Source organism: Nicotiana tabacum, chromosome 3 (genome assembly GCF_000715075.1).
Source record: "Nicotiana tabacum cultivar K326 chromosome 3, ASM71507v2, whole genome shotgun sequence".
NCBI lineage: Eukaryota > Viridiplantae > Streptophyta > Magnoliopsida > Solanales > Solanaceae > Nicotiana > Nicotiana tabacum.
The window spans coordinates 144,787,674-144,800,051 of NC_134082.1; the positions used below are offsets into that span (position 1 = coordinate 144,787,674).

A 12,378-nucleotide genomic window follows, 5' to 3' on the forward strand; every position below is an offset into this window, starting at 1 on the left:
TTGATGTCAAGCATGACCATGAGTCTTATCTTGTGATTTTCATGATCTCGTTGTATTATTCATGCCTTGGAGACGATACCTATTTGTTGTGTAAACTTGTGGAAAGAGTTGTGACCTATGAACATTGAGGAGCATTGGCTCCAATTGTATAATGAATTGTGAAAGTATAAGTGATAACCGAAAACTCTAGAGCATTGGCTCGAGTTGTGAATTGAATTGTGAAGTAAAAGGGAGAAAGAGAAAAGACCATTATGTTACCCCTTGCCGGGCTATTGTTGAGTTGAGGTTCCTTGCATTGTGTTCTTAATTGATATTACGGACGTTTAGGATGATGATTCTTCATGTCAGGTGTTGTAACAAATTTGGTTATAGCTAGGTAGATAGGTGTTGTAACAAGTTTAGTTATAGCTGAGGTAGTTAGATGTTGAAACTAGTTGAGTTATAGTTTAGTTATGGTTGTTTCTCCCTTGCCGGGACGTATATGCTTGTACTGTTGAGTTCCCTTGCCGGGACAGTGTAGCCTATTGTTGGTCCCTTGCCGGGACGGTTAATTATAATTATTGTTGACTGTATGGATCAGGTTGCACGCAGCAACATACATTATACATATATTTATGGATCGGGTTGCACGCTGCAACAGATATTATGTTTGATCGGGTTGCACGACGCAACAGATATTATATTGGATCGGGTTGTACGCCGCAACAGTTATATATGTGGATCGGGTTGCACGCCGCAACAGATATTATATTGGATCAGGTTGCATGTCGCAACAATGTTAAATGATAAGGGACCGGGTTGCGCGCCGCAACAGTATTGTTATTGTATTGATTGTAGACATCGAGTGTTTCTCCATATTGTCAGGACCCCAAATCGGACCTGGTTGTGATGGCGCCTCTCGTGAAGATAAGGCCAGCCAACACAATTACCAAATTCATTTTCAACAATTTTAATAAGTCCGTTTAAGTCATTTATAAGAAATAAATCCCAAAGAAAAGGTGAATAATACAATTTGCGAAATAGACTTAGCCCGACATCGGGGTGTCACAAGTCACGAGCATCTACTAAGGTCTAAATACAACTGAAAACCTGAAATGTACGAAATATAGTCTAATGAAATCAAGAGGGAGTAAAGCGGTGTTGTGAACGTCGGGCAACCACCTTTCTAAACTCTGATGACTCTGCCTCTGAGCAACCAATACCCGCTACCGGGTTCAGAAATACCTGAATCTGCACACAAGGTGCAAGGAGTAATGTGAGTACTCCGACTCAGTGAGTAATAATAATAAATGAAAGCTGAGCAGTAAGAAAAAACGTAAACCACATCATAATGCTGCAGCAAATGCAGTACATTTCCAAAACAGTACAGAAATCATTTACTTCGTAAATCAAGCTCAGTTTCAGTAAAACCTTATAAAACAGCTTTCAATAGTTTCAAACGAGTGATAAAATAATGAGCAAAATGACAGAAATGTAAATAACCTCTCGGGCAGAAACATGTACCATAAATCGCCCATCGGGCATAATATCAATAGAACCAGCCCATTGGGCTACCTCACGATCACTCGCAATCATCCCCTCGGGCATAACATAAATCAAGAACTGCCCCTCGGGCAAACATGGATCAAGAATAGCCCCTCGGGCAATAACATGAAGCAACAACAGCCCCTCGGGCAATATCACATATCACACTGGGTACTCGCGCTCACTGGGGGTGTACAGACTCCTGGAGGGGCCCCTTACGGTCCAAGCGCAATATCAAGCCACCTCGTGACATCATCACTAGGCCCTCGACCTCATATCAATCAAGCCACCTCGTGGCGTACATATCTCAGGCCCTCAGTCTCATAATCATAATCGGTGTTTCAATCTCAGGCCCTCGGCCTCATAATCATAATCACTGTTTCAATACCAGGCCCTCGGTCTCATAATCAAAATCAGTGTTTCCTCACAACATAGGCCCTCGGCCTTACTCAGTCAGAATCACATAAGCCACTTGGGCAATAGTAAAACATGATGCTCAGCCCAAAATATCATTTAAATACTCATTTAAGTATTAAATAAGAGTAAACATGGCTGAGTTTAGAAAATGGTGTAATATAGCATAACTGAGTACAAATATAAATTAAATAAAGACAGTGAGGAAATACTAGTAAAAATCCCCGAAGGGTTCAAATTGTTGGCACAAGGCCCAAATATGGCATTCAGCCCAAATCATGATGATAGCAAATAGATTTCTGTCAAATACTCGGTAAAATAGTCATTCGGGATGGACTAAGTCACAATCTCCAATAGTGCACGATCCCACGCTCATCATCAAGCGTGTCCGTCACCTCAATATAGTACAACGATATAAAATCCGGGGTTTCATACCCTTAGGACAATATTTACACTCATTACTCACCTCAAACTAGCCCGAAAAGCTACTACTTTGCAACACGTTTGCCTCTCGACCCAACTTCTGAGTGCTCCAAATCTACCAAGTTCAAATTTTTATCATCAAATTATGCTAAATGAATATATTCCAATTGAAAAATATTGATTTTAAACACAAAACCCAAAATTAGTCAAAACCCGATCCGTGGGCCTGCATCCCGGAACTGGACAAACTTTATACCAAAATGTTCTTCATCATCTCACGAGTCTGTACATATAAAGAACTCGAAAATCGGAGTTCGCTTGACCCCTCAAACCATCCCTAGAAGGTCTCTTAATCTCAAGCCCTAACTCCACCTTTTTCTATTGATTTTCATGTCTAAATCCATGTAAGATCACATATTTATCTTAAAAATAGGAAGAAATCACTTACCTAGTGTTGCTTAGTGAAATTCCCTCCTTGAGCTCTCCAAAATCGTCCAAGCCAAATGAAAGGAATGAAAGAAATGGGTTAAAACTCGTGTTTAAAACAATCTGCCCAGACTTCATCGAATTGTACCTTGCGCAGTGCAGGTTGTACATCCTCTTACCATTTTCCCCTACTATACACCTTCTTTTAAAATGCTCATAACTCATTGTGGAAATATCCAAATGATAAACGGTTTGAAGATTTAGAAACTATACTTAATGATATTTCATTTGATAGGTTGTACAACATATAACGCCATATATATTACGAGATATGAGCTTCTAAAGTGCATCAGAAAATTCTGTCGAAACTGCTCCACCAGCCATCTTCGATCCATCATAACTTTCTGATTGAATATCCAAATCATGAATGGTTTAACTTTCTGGAAACTAGAATACAAGGCCTACAACTTTCATGTTTTGCAATTTTTATGATTCCTTATAGATTGCAAGATATGTGGACTCCTCGCACCAGAAATTTTCTGGTGCACAACTGAAGCTCAAAAAAAATCTGCAACTTTTCCAAAGATGAAATAGTCCGTTTAACCACCCGAAACTAACCCGAGGCTACTGGGACCTCAACCAAACATGCCAGCATATCCCATAACATCATTAAAACTTATTCCAACCTTCGAAATGCTCAAAACAACATCACAACACCAAATTCGCATCGGATTCAAGCCTAAGAATTTCAAAATATTCTAAATTACTCTTTTGATCAAAAACCCAACCAAACCACGTCCGAATGACATGAAATTTTGATTACACATCCCAAATAACACAACGGAACTACTGCAACTCCCGAAATTCCATTCTGACCCCTATATCAAAATCTCACCTATCAACCGGAAAACGCCAAAAATATCAACTTCGCCAATTCAAGCCTAAATCTACTACGAACCTCCAAAACTCTTTTCGATCATGCTCCTAAGTCATAAATCACCTCCCGAAGCTAACCGAATCATCAGAACTCACATCCGAGCCCTCTAACACATAAGTCAACCGGAGTCCAACTTAAGCTTCCTTAAAAGAGACTAAGTGTCTCAAACCTTAGCAAAATCATTCCGAAATGACTTCAAATTTTGCACACAAGTCACATTCGGTATTACGGACCTACTCCAACTTCCAGAATCGGATATTAAAAAGTCAACTCTCGGTCAAACTTCTCAAAAACCTTCAAATTTCTAATTTTAGCCAAATGACTCCAAAATAACCCACGGACCTCCGAATTCACTTCCCTTCGCACTCCCAATACCAGAATCACCATACGGAGCTATTCCCAGACTCGGAATCCCAAACGGACATCGATACCACTGATATACACTTCAACCCAAACTTATGAATTTTTTTCAAAAATGCCAACTTCCACAATAGGTGCCGAAACGTTCCCGAGTCATCCAAAACCCGATCTGGACATATGCGCAAGTCCGAAATCATCATACGAACCTGCTGGAACCTTCGAATCCCGATTCCGAGGTCGTTCACTCAAAAATTCAATCTTTGAGAATTCTTTCTCCAAGTCAACTCCGAATTTTCCGGAATTCAATTCCAACCACACGTACAAGTCATAATACCTGAAGTGAAGCTGCTCATGGCCTCAAACTGTTGAACGACGTGCTAGAGCTCAAAACGACTGGTCAGGTCATTACACATACTTTATTAAGTTTCTGATAGAATTGATATGTCTCCCCGAAGCATGTTTCCCCCTTCATTTAAAACTGTTATTACCTGTTTATATTTCTGCTGTATATTATATAATTGCACAGGTTTATCTGGAGTCTGGTCCTAGCCTCGTCATTACCTCACCGGGGTTAGGCCAGACACTTACCAGCACATGGGATCAGTTGTGCTGATACTACACTCTGCACTCTGTGCAGATACCGGAGCGGCACTAGATTAGCAGCAGTAGCTCTAGAGCTAGCCTTCAGTCCACCGAGACACCGAGGTAGCCTTGCAGGCGTCCGCAGGCCCGGCGTATCCTCTATCTTAGTATATATTTTGTTATCTCAAGTATTCGAGACAAACATTGTTATATTTCTTTCAAACGGTTGTATTTAGTATTCTTAGTAGTCCGTGGATGTTGTGACACCAGGTTCTGGGTAGAGGCATGTATTGACTTTCAAAACATTCTGGTTTTATATTTATTTAAGACTTCCGCTTAAATCTCATATTCCGCTGTTATTTAACTGTTTATTTCCATGTTAATCTAATTGGTAAGAAGATTTAAAATAAAGGAGTTAACGATTTCTAAGTTCATGGCTTGCCTAACTTCTACGAGTAGACGCCATCACGACTCCCGAGGGTGGGAAATCCGGGTCGTGACAGTAGATATCCTAAATGTTCTTTAATGTCCTTACTAAATACTAATATATCATCTACATATACTAAAACAATCTCTTATATTCTCCAAATATACTATCCATTTTTCGTTGAAAAATTGGTGGATCTGTTTTTAGTCCAAACGGCATTACCAGCCATTCGAAATGTCCCTCTGGACAAGTAAATGATGTCCATTCGATGCTTTCTTCATGCATTTTTACTTGCCAATACCCTGATTTACAGTCAAACTTACTGAATATCTTTTTTCCTTGTATTCTATTTATCAGCTCTATTTTATCTGGTAACTTATATCTGTCTGTTCTAGTATTATCATTAAGTCTCTTATAGTTTATTACCATTCTTGTTTTTCCTCTTACTATCTCACTATGATTTCTAACCATGAAAGCTGATGACCTGTGTTTAGAAGTAGATCTCCTTATTACACCTAAATTCATAAGTTCTTTAATTTGAATTTTGAAGTCTTCTAAATCTTGATTTGTGGCTCTATTGAAGCTGTTTTAATTATATATTCTGGATTAATTATATATAATTTATACATAACTTTATTATTTTTCCAATGTTTTAAAGGTGTTTCTCCTATTATTTCTATTTCATATAATATTCTTATTATATTATCCAGATCTTTTTCATTTTTTATTATTTCTATTTTTTGTATTCCTGTTTTAAAATTGTATAATTATGTTTCGATATCTATTAAAATATACTCTTTTTCTAATATATCTTTGTCTTCATTTTTATTTTCTTCTAGTATTAAGGTTTTAGATTCTTCTCTAATCTTGCAGCATGTATTTTATCTTTGCACTCTTTACAACATTCTTTTTTGATTTTTTTGCAGGTTTTTCTGGTCTGCATTCAATCGTGTCCTTATCCTGGTTGCAGCTTCTATTTTTTGTACTGGTGTTTGTGTAATATTTTTAAAAAATATTACTCCATCTCTACTGAGTAGGCAGCTACCATTATTATGTAATATAAAACTTAATCCTAATACAAAGTCTACATTTATATTTAAGTCTCTTACCCAAATTTTGTCTACCTTGTAGCTAGGTTTATAGAAATTTAAACATGTATTTATAAAGCTAATCTGTGATTTATCTACATAATATTTGTATATATTATGGGTTCCATCCATCTGCATAGCCGCAACTGGCTTATCTAACGTTTTGATTAGATTTGGGGGAACTATCTTTTTGTTTATTATACATCTTGTGCATCCGGAATCTACTAAAGTTAATGTTTCTATTTCGTAATCCTCTATTTTAATTCTTGCTAAAAAAAAATTTGTGCTTAATCTTTTATCTTCATTACATATCAGCGCATCATAATTTTCTATGCTCATTAGTTCTTCTTCTACTTCTGTTATATTTTCTTTGATGTCTTCCAATTTCTCTTTTCCTTTTTCCATTTTTTGTATTCTTTTTTCTAATTCATTTACTCTAGCTTCCAGTGTCATTATTCTCAAATTCATAGTAGAATCATTTATCTCTTGGTATTTTTCTTCTTTATTTATTTTTGTTTTAAAATCTTTTTCTATACATGAAATACATCCCTCTAGATAGCATAGTTTACATTTAGCCCTTTTATTTCTACTAGGGTACCATTTGCATATAAAATACTAATTACTATCTAATCCTTTATTTCTTTCAAAATTATGGGTACATTCCTCCGATATGTTTACAAAAGTATTTTCTTCTAAATCTAATTTTTTTAATCCTATCTCATTGATTAATTCTTCTTCTTCTGATTCTGAAGTATCTATTTGAGCTTTATCTTCTATATCTACACTTACTATAGAGTATATATTTTCATTATCTTACATATATTCGTCTACATTTATTAAAGTTTCTTGAAAATCTTCTATTAACTATGAATTTCTTGTCTTATTACTAATCCTTTTTTGGCACGTATTTGCTAAGTGTTCTACACTACCACAAGTAAAACATTCTAGTTTATTTTTATAGTTTCTATACTTTCTAACATGTCTATCTCTATCTAGGTATGGTTTTCTAGCTGATGATTTTCTAAGATAATAATTTTTTCTATTGTATCCCTTATTGTATTGAGGTTTATATTTCCTATATTTCTTCTTTTATATTCAGTTTGTCATAACTTTGTGTTGTATACACAGTTGATCTACAGAAACTCATAGTATTCTGTTTTAGTTGTTTTAGTATCTGTGTATGGGTACATTTTTCTTGTAGTATTTCCATTATATGTTGTACTTTGTGTCCTATAGACCATTTTGCATGAGGATTTTGTATTACCCCCTCTCGTTTATACCATCGTTCTTCTATTTCTCTACCTAAAACTCCTGGTAGTTTATTAAATAATTTTTTACCTAGATCCTGATCAAAAGCGTTTCCACTAATAGTACAATAATAAAAATAATCGTTTAAAAACTTTTTTATGTGAAACCAACTGTTTATGCTTAATTGTTCTAATTTTATTAAAGCGTTCTTCTGTAATACTACTAATCCACTATTTGGATCTTCACCTGTGATTAAGCTATGTATTTTATTTGTAAAATTATAAGGATTTGGTCTCATTGCTATTAAGGTTTGAAAGTCTTGTGGAAATTCTGACTTATAGGCTTCCCATAAACCTTTTGTTGATTCTCCTAAGAAAGTCTCCATATATTTATACATTGTTTCTGCGTCTGTGTCATTATAAGTTTTTATAAAGTCTGCTACTACTATTCCTTTCCATAGGTCTATTACTGAGTTCCACATTTGTGGGTCATGAGCAGCTATATTTAGTATTTTACCCTTACTTCCTCCTTCCTGTAATCTTATAGGTTCTTCTATAGGCATTATTTTTCCTGATGGTTTTACATTTTCTATTTCTGTCTCTTGATCTACTCTATATACTCTTCTTCTAGGTACATTTCTAGTGCTAGTATCTATTGTACTTTGATGAGTTGTTCTCTGAAATGGGCTTGGACTAGAACTAGTTGATTCCATTAATTCTTTTAGAGATTCTTTTTTTGTTTCTTCATAACTATCTTGTATTTCTTCAAAGATCTGATCGAATTTATCCGATTTTTTCTGTGAAATATTTTCTTTTCTATATCCCAGTTATCTATTCTTAATTCGCATTTCTTAAAATGTTCTTCTACTTCGCTTAAGGTTAATTTTTCAAGTTTACATCTTTTACACTGGAAAGTCTTATTTTTATTTTCTTTAACTAGTCTCCTTACTTTTTCTAAGGCTATGTCTACTTCAAGTTCGTCTTGTATTATTTCAACATTCATAAATTCAGTATCGTTATCTTCTACCGTACTTTCAGTTCCATCATCTATTTCTTTATGGGTAGAATAATTATAATCAGTAAACCTAATTGAAGTTTTTCCTTTTGAATTGGTATATATCAAATGTGATTCTGGTTTAAATATTTTTGGCTTTGCAAAATCTTCTAGATTCCATTCTAATCTAGCATATTCTTCTGGGTTTATCTTAATAGGTTTTATTAATTTTATCCCTTTATTTTCCATTATTTCGACTGCATTGTCTACTTTAATTTTAAATTTTGTATTATTATTAGTTGTCATTTTTCCTATGAAACCTACACATATCAGTAGATTATTTCCATTATTCATTTCTTCATATCCTTTAGTATGTATTTCTATTTTAATATTTTTTCCAAATTCTGCTAAATTTATCATGAAATCTGGGCTAATATAAAATATTCCTCCATTATTGGTCATGTGTACTTCTGTTAAACCTATTATAGATTTCTTTTGATCTGACCATCTGTCATCATATACTACTATTAGTACTTTAGTTCCTAAATTCTTTCTAGTTAATCCTTTTAATCCGATTACTATTAATCCCATATGCATTAAATTCTTTTTATAATTTTTTATTTGTCGCACTGATTCTGGATTAATTAAATTTAATGTTGCAACTTTATTTCCTATGGCTGATAATTGCTCTTCTCTATAATGTCTATATAGTTGAGAATTATTTGAAAAATATCCTGTATTATATAATATTCTCGGATTAAGTAACCTTAGTTGATTTTGTTGAAAAATTTGTATGCCTTTGTCAATATCTATTATTTCGTCTAATTTCTGATTTTCTTCTTGTCTTTTTCTAGTTAAAATTCTTGCTAACATATTATTACCTGTTCTATTATCTGAAAAACTTATTCGTGATCTTTCTTCGTTCATTGTTCTTGACCTACCTGGAAAAAGGTCCATTTTTGTGGTGGTTTTCTGAATTTAAGTCTATCTTTTTGCGGTGTTATTTTTACTCTTTTTAATTGTTCTATTAAATCGTCTACTTTTGGAATTTCAGTTTTTACCTCTTTTTCTTTATAGTTTGAGTCTTCTTTAATATGGTCGTTCAAAGCTGTCAACATTCAAGCTTCAATGATAGTTAGAACTTGCTCAATTCACCCAAGTAGATAAATTGCACTGAGTTAACTTCATTATTATTGTCAAAATTGATCTTAACGTAGATTAGTTTATGTCTTCTCTCATAAAGTATGGTAATGGAATGAAAATAAACTGATTAGAAAAGTGGAATGAAAGAATGAGACAAAGGATTGATTGAACTCTGGCTTGCATATTTCACTTCCATATCTTACAAAATTGGTTTTCAAGAATTGGCATATCTATAAAAAATGGATGCCTGAAATATTACTAATAATGTACAAGATCTTCTAAGGAGTAAGGATGTTAAGGAGGCAGACCCTGTTTCTGATCAATAACCTTGACAACCTATCTATGCCAGCCTCTAGACTCTGAAGACCAGCATTTAATATCTGCAACTTTTTCTGGAACATTGGCACATCAACTTTAAAATCATTGCTGTGAATTTTAGAATAAAGAGAAAAATCAACACACTCCACCTCATTGATTGTGTTTTCATCTCCCTTGACAGCTGATTTTGTGACAAGCATCTTTGATATCAATGACCACCCGTTTTTCTTCGCGTTTGAAGCTGGCGCGGACAAGAAAGATAGTTGGGATCTTAGAACTGAGATGGTCAAAGCAGATACTTCTCTTAACACTGCACTTAGCTTAGATAAAGACTGATCAGAATCTACTTGAGGAGATGATTCTATCTTGTTTTCTACTATTTGTTTTAGTGTTTTGAGGTTCTTGGCTATATCCTTCTTCACTTTCTTTCTAAAACTAATATATGCATCGAAGCAATTTTGTGTGCTTGAGTCTCCAACTTTTCTCCTCAGTGCTGATTGAAGATCTTGCACTTGTTCTTTCATCATCAAGACTAACTCCCTCGTCGTGCCACACGAGTCTATTAATCCAACAGAGGACTCAAGAGCTTCTTCTACTAATCTTCCCGTTTGATGTTTGAGGAGAGCTTGTTGAGTTGTCGGGGACTCGAGAAGATCTTTAACACAATTATACAACTCTGCTAGCCCTACAATGCCTTCTTGAATGGTGTTTAAACTAAGAGGAGTTGCTGTTGATGAAATAGATGAGGATTCCCATGTTTTTAGCCTGTTTAGCTCAATCTCAACTTTGAGATACTCTGGCTGTGATCGAGAAGGAAAACTAATAGACCTAACATGACTTGAAATAGCCATCTCTAAGAGTTATTATGTTAGCTAATGCTGAAACTTAGTGGTCAAGTGAATGCTAGAAAATGATGCTTGCCTCTACTTATATCAAAGTAATGTTAATGTGGTTATGTGGATCTTCCTATTTTTTTCAATGATTGTAGTGATGTTTATTGGTGTAGCCAACAGCCGGCAGCCACAATTGTTTTTGTTTCTTGGGTCTAAAATAGGTTACATTAGGCTCTAGTCCCTTTTTCCAATAGTGATTCTGACATTGAAATAGTTAAGTATATTGTTGCCGCCCCAATCATTATGTGAAACCAACCTCACTGCCTGAGATTGAATCATTGAAATATGAAAATGGTATCTTTTAGTAGTTATGCCTACTACAACTCTTGTAAGTTTCAACATTACCAGCTGGCTCTTGATTCTTGCTGGATTGAAAGAACACAAATCCAAGATGTCCCAATTAGTAAACTCATAATTTCACCAGGAAAATTACAATATGAAACACTGGATTTTGTGCTCTTCAATTACAGCCTTGCACAATCAGTGTAGTGTCTGCAGTTGTTCTTATGAGTTTTTTTTCTGCAAAGAGAAACAAAATCCACTGCCTATTGAAATATTTTAACCAAAACTGCATCTGGTAACAAAAAAGATTGTGGGTGCTTCATGATACATAGGCATCAAAAAAAATTCGAACAATTTCCAACAAACACTCTATCTATTTTATTCAATCTGGATATTAATTTAGTTCATTGTACAATGCAACTGTGAGTGAAAGAATTAATTTTCAGTTCATAGTGCTTTATGTCAGATGGAATCTTCTGAGATTTAAAGTTTATGGGTTCTGAATTTATAATGGAACTCATAATTCGTCTAGTTAGTGATTTCACATATATATACATATTTAATAAATTTTCTAATACAAATATATTGTCTAAGCAAAAATTACTCAATTCGGCCTAACATGTACCTACTAGGCTAATTCCGCCCCTGCTCATAACCATCCATTTTTTGTATAAATATCTGCTTATATCTTTGTCTTACTATTAATGCATGTCTTCTATATATTATTCCTTGGCTAAATACTAATCGGATTATTAGCTAGAGATGTTCGTAATGTTGCGGAAACCAAATGTATATAGTGTGAATGAGTCACAACTACTATATCAAAAATTATGACAGCCACCAAATAATAAATAAGACAATGAAACAACAATAAAAGGAATACTAGAATTTACGAGGTTCGGCTAATTTTGCCTACTTCCTCGGACACAATCAATATTTTATTTCACTCCAAAATACAAGTGAAATAATACTAAAGAGAGAAGATACAAATGCCTTAAGAAGATGAGGAGGCAAATGAGAGGTGCGTTTAAATTCTAAACATTAGGCCTCCTTTTATAGGGTGAAATTCCCACCCAATTTTCTCCCCAACCGATGTGGGATGTTTTGACATATTCAACACGTAAAACTATCCCCTTTATACAACTCCTGAGACCGTTAATCAATAAAGCAGTAAAATTAATGTAAGTTTAAACCTTGAAGCTGTTAAACATCATTAGGACAGGAATCTGAAACTAATTTGGTGATGTTTAGTCAACCATAAACATTCTTGTCTTGATATCTGTCACTATCATGTTTTTCTTATAACTAAGAATAATGAAC

The 12,378-nt window shown here is 34.5% G+C and overlaps 1 protein-coding gene across 1 annotated transcript; it reads right to left on the bottom strand.

Moving 5' to 3' along the window:
* Window positions 1–9,794: 9,794 nt before the first annotated feature.
* Window positions 9,795–12,059, bottom strand: LOC107813783 (uncharacterized). The gene has a single exon (XM_016639089.2). The coding sequence runs from the start codon at window positions 10,732–10,734 to the stop codon at window positions 9,844–9,846; it is 891 nt and encodes a 296-aa protein (XP_016494575.2). The 5' UTR covers window positions 10,735–12,059; the 3' UTR covers window positions 9,795–9,843.
* Window positions 12,060–12,378: the final 319 nt, after the last annotated feature.

Excerpts from the sequence above, each read along its gene's own strand:
- LOC107813783 (XM_016639089.2), bottom strand. The coding sequence starts at position 10,734 with ATGGCTATTTCAAGTCATGTTAGGTCTATTAGTTTTCCTTCTCGATCA.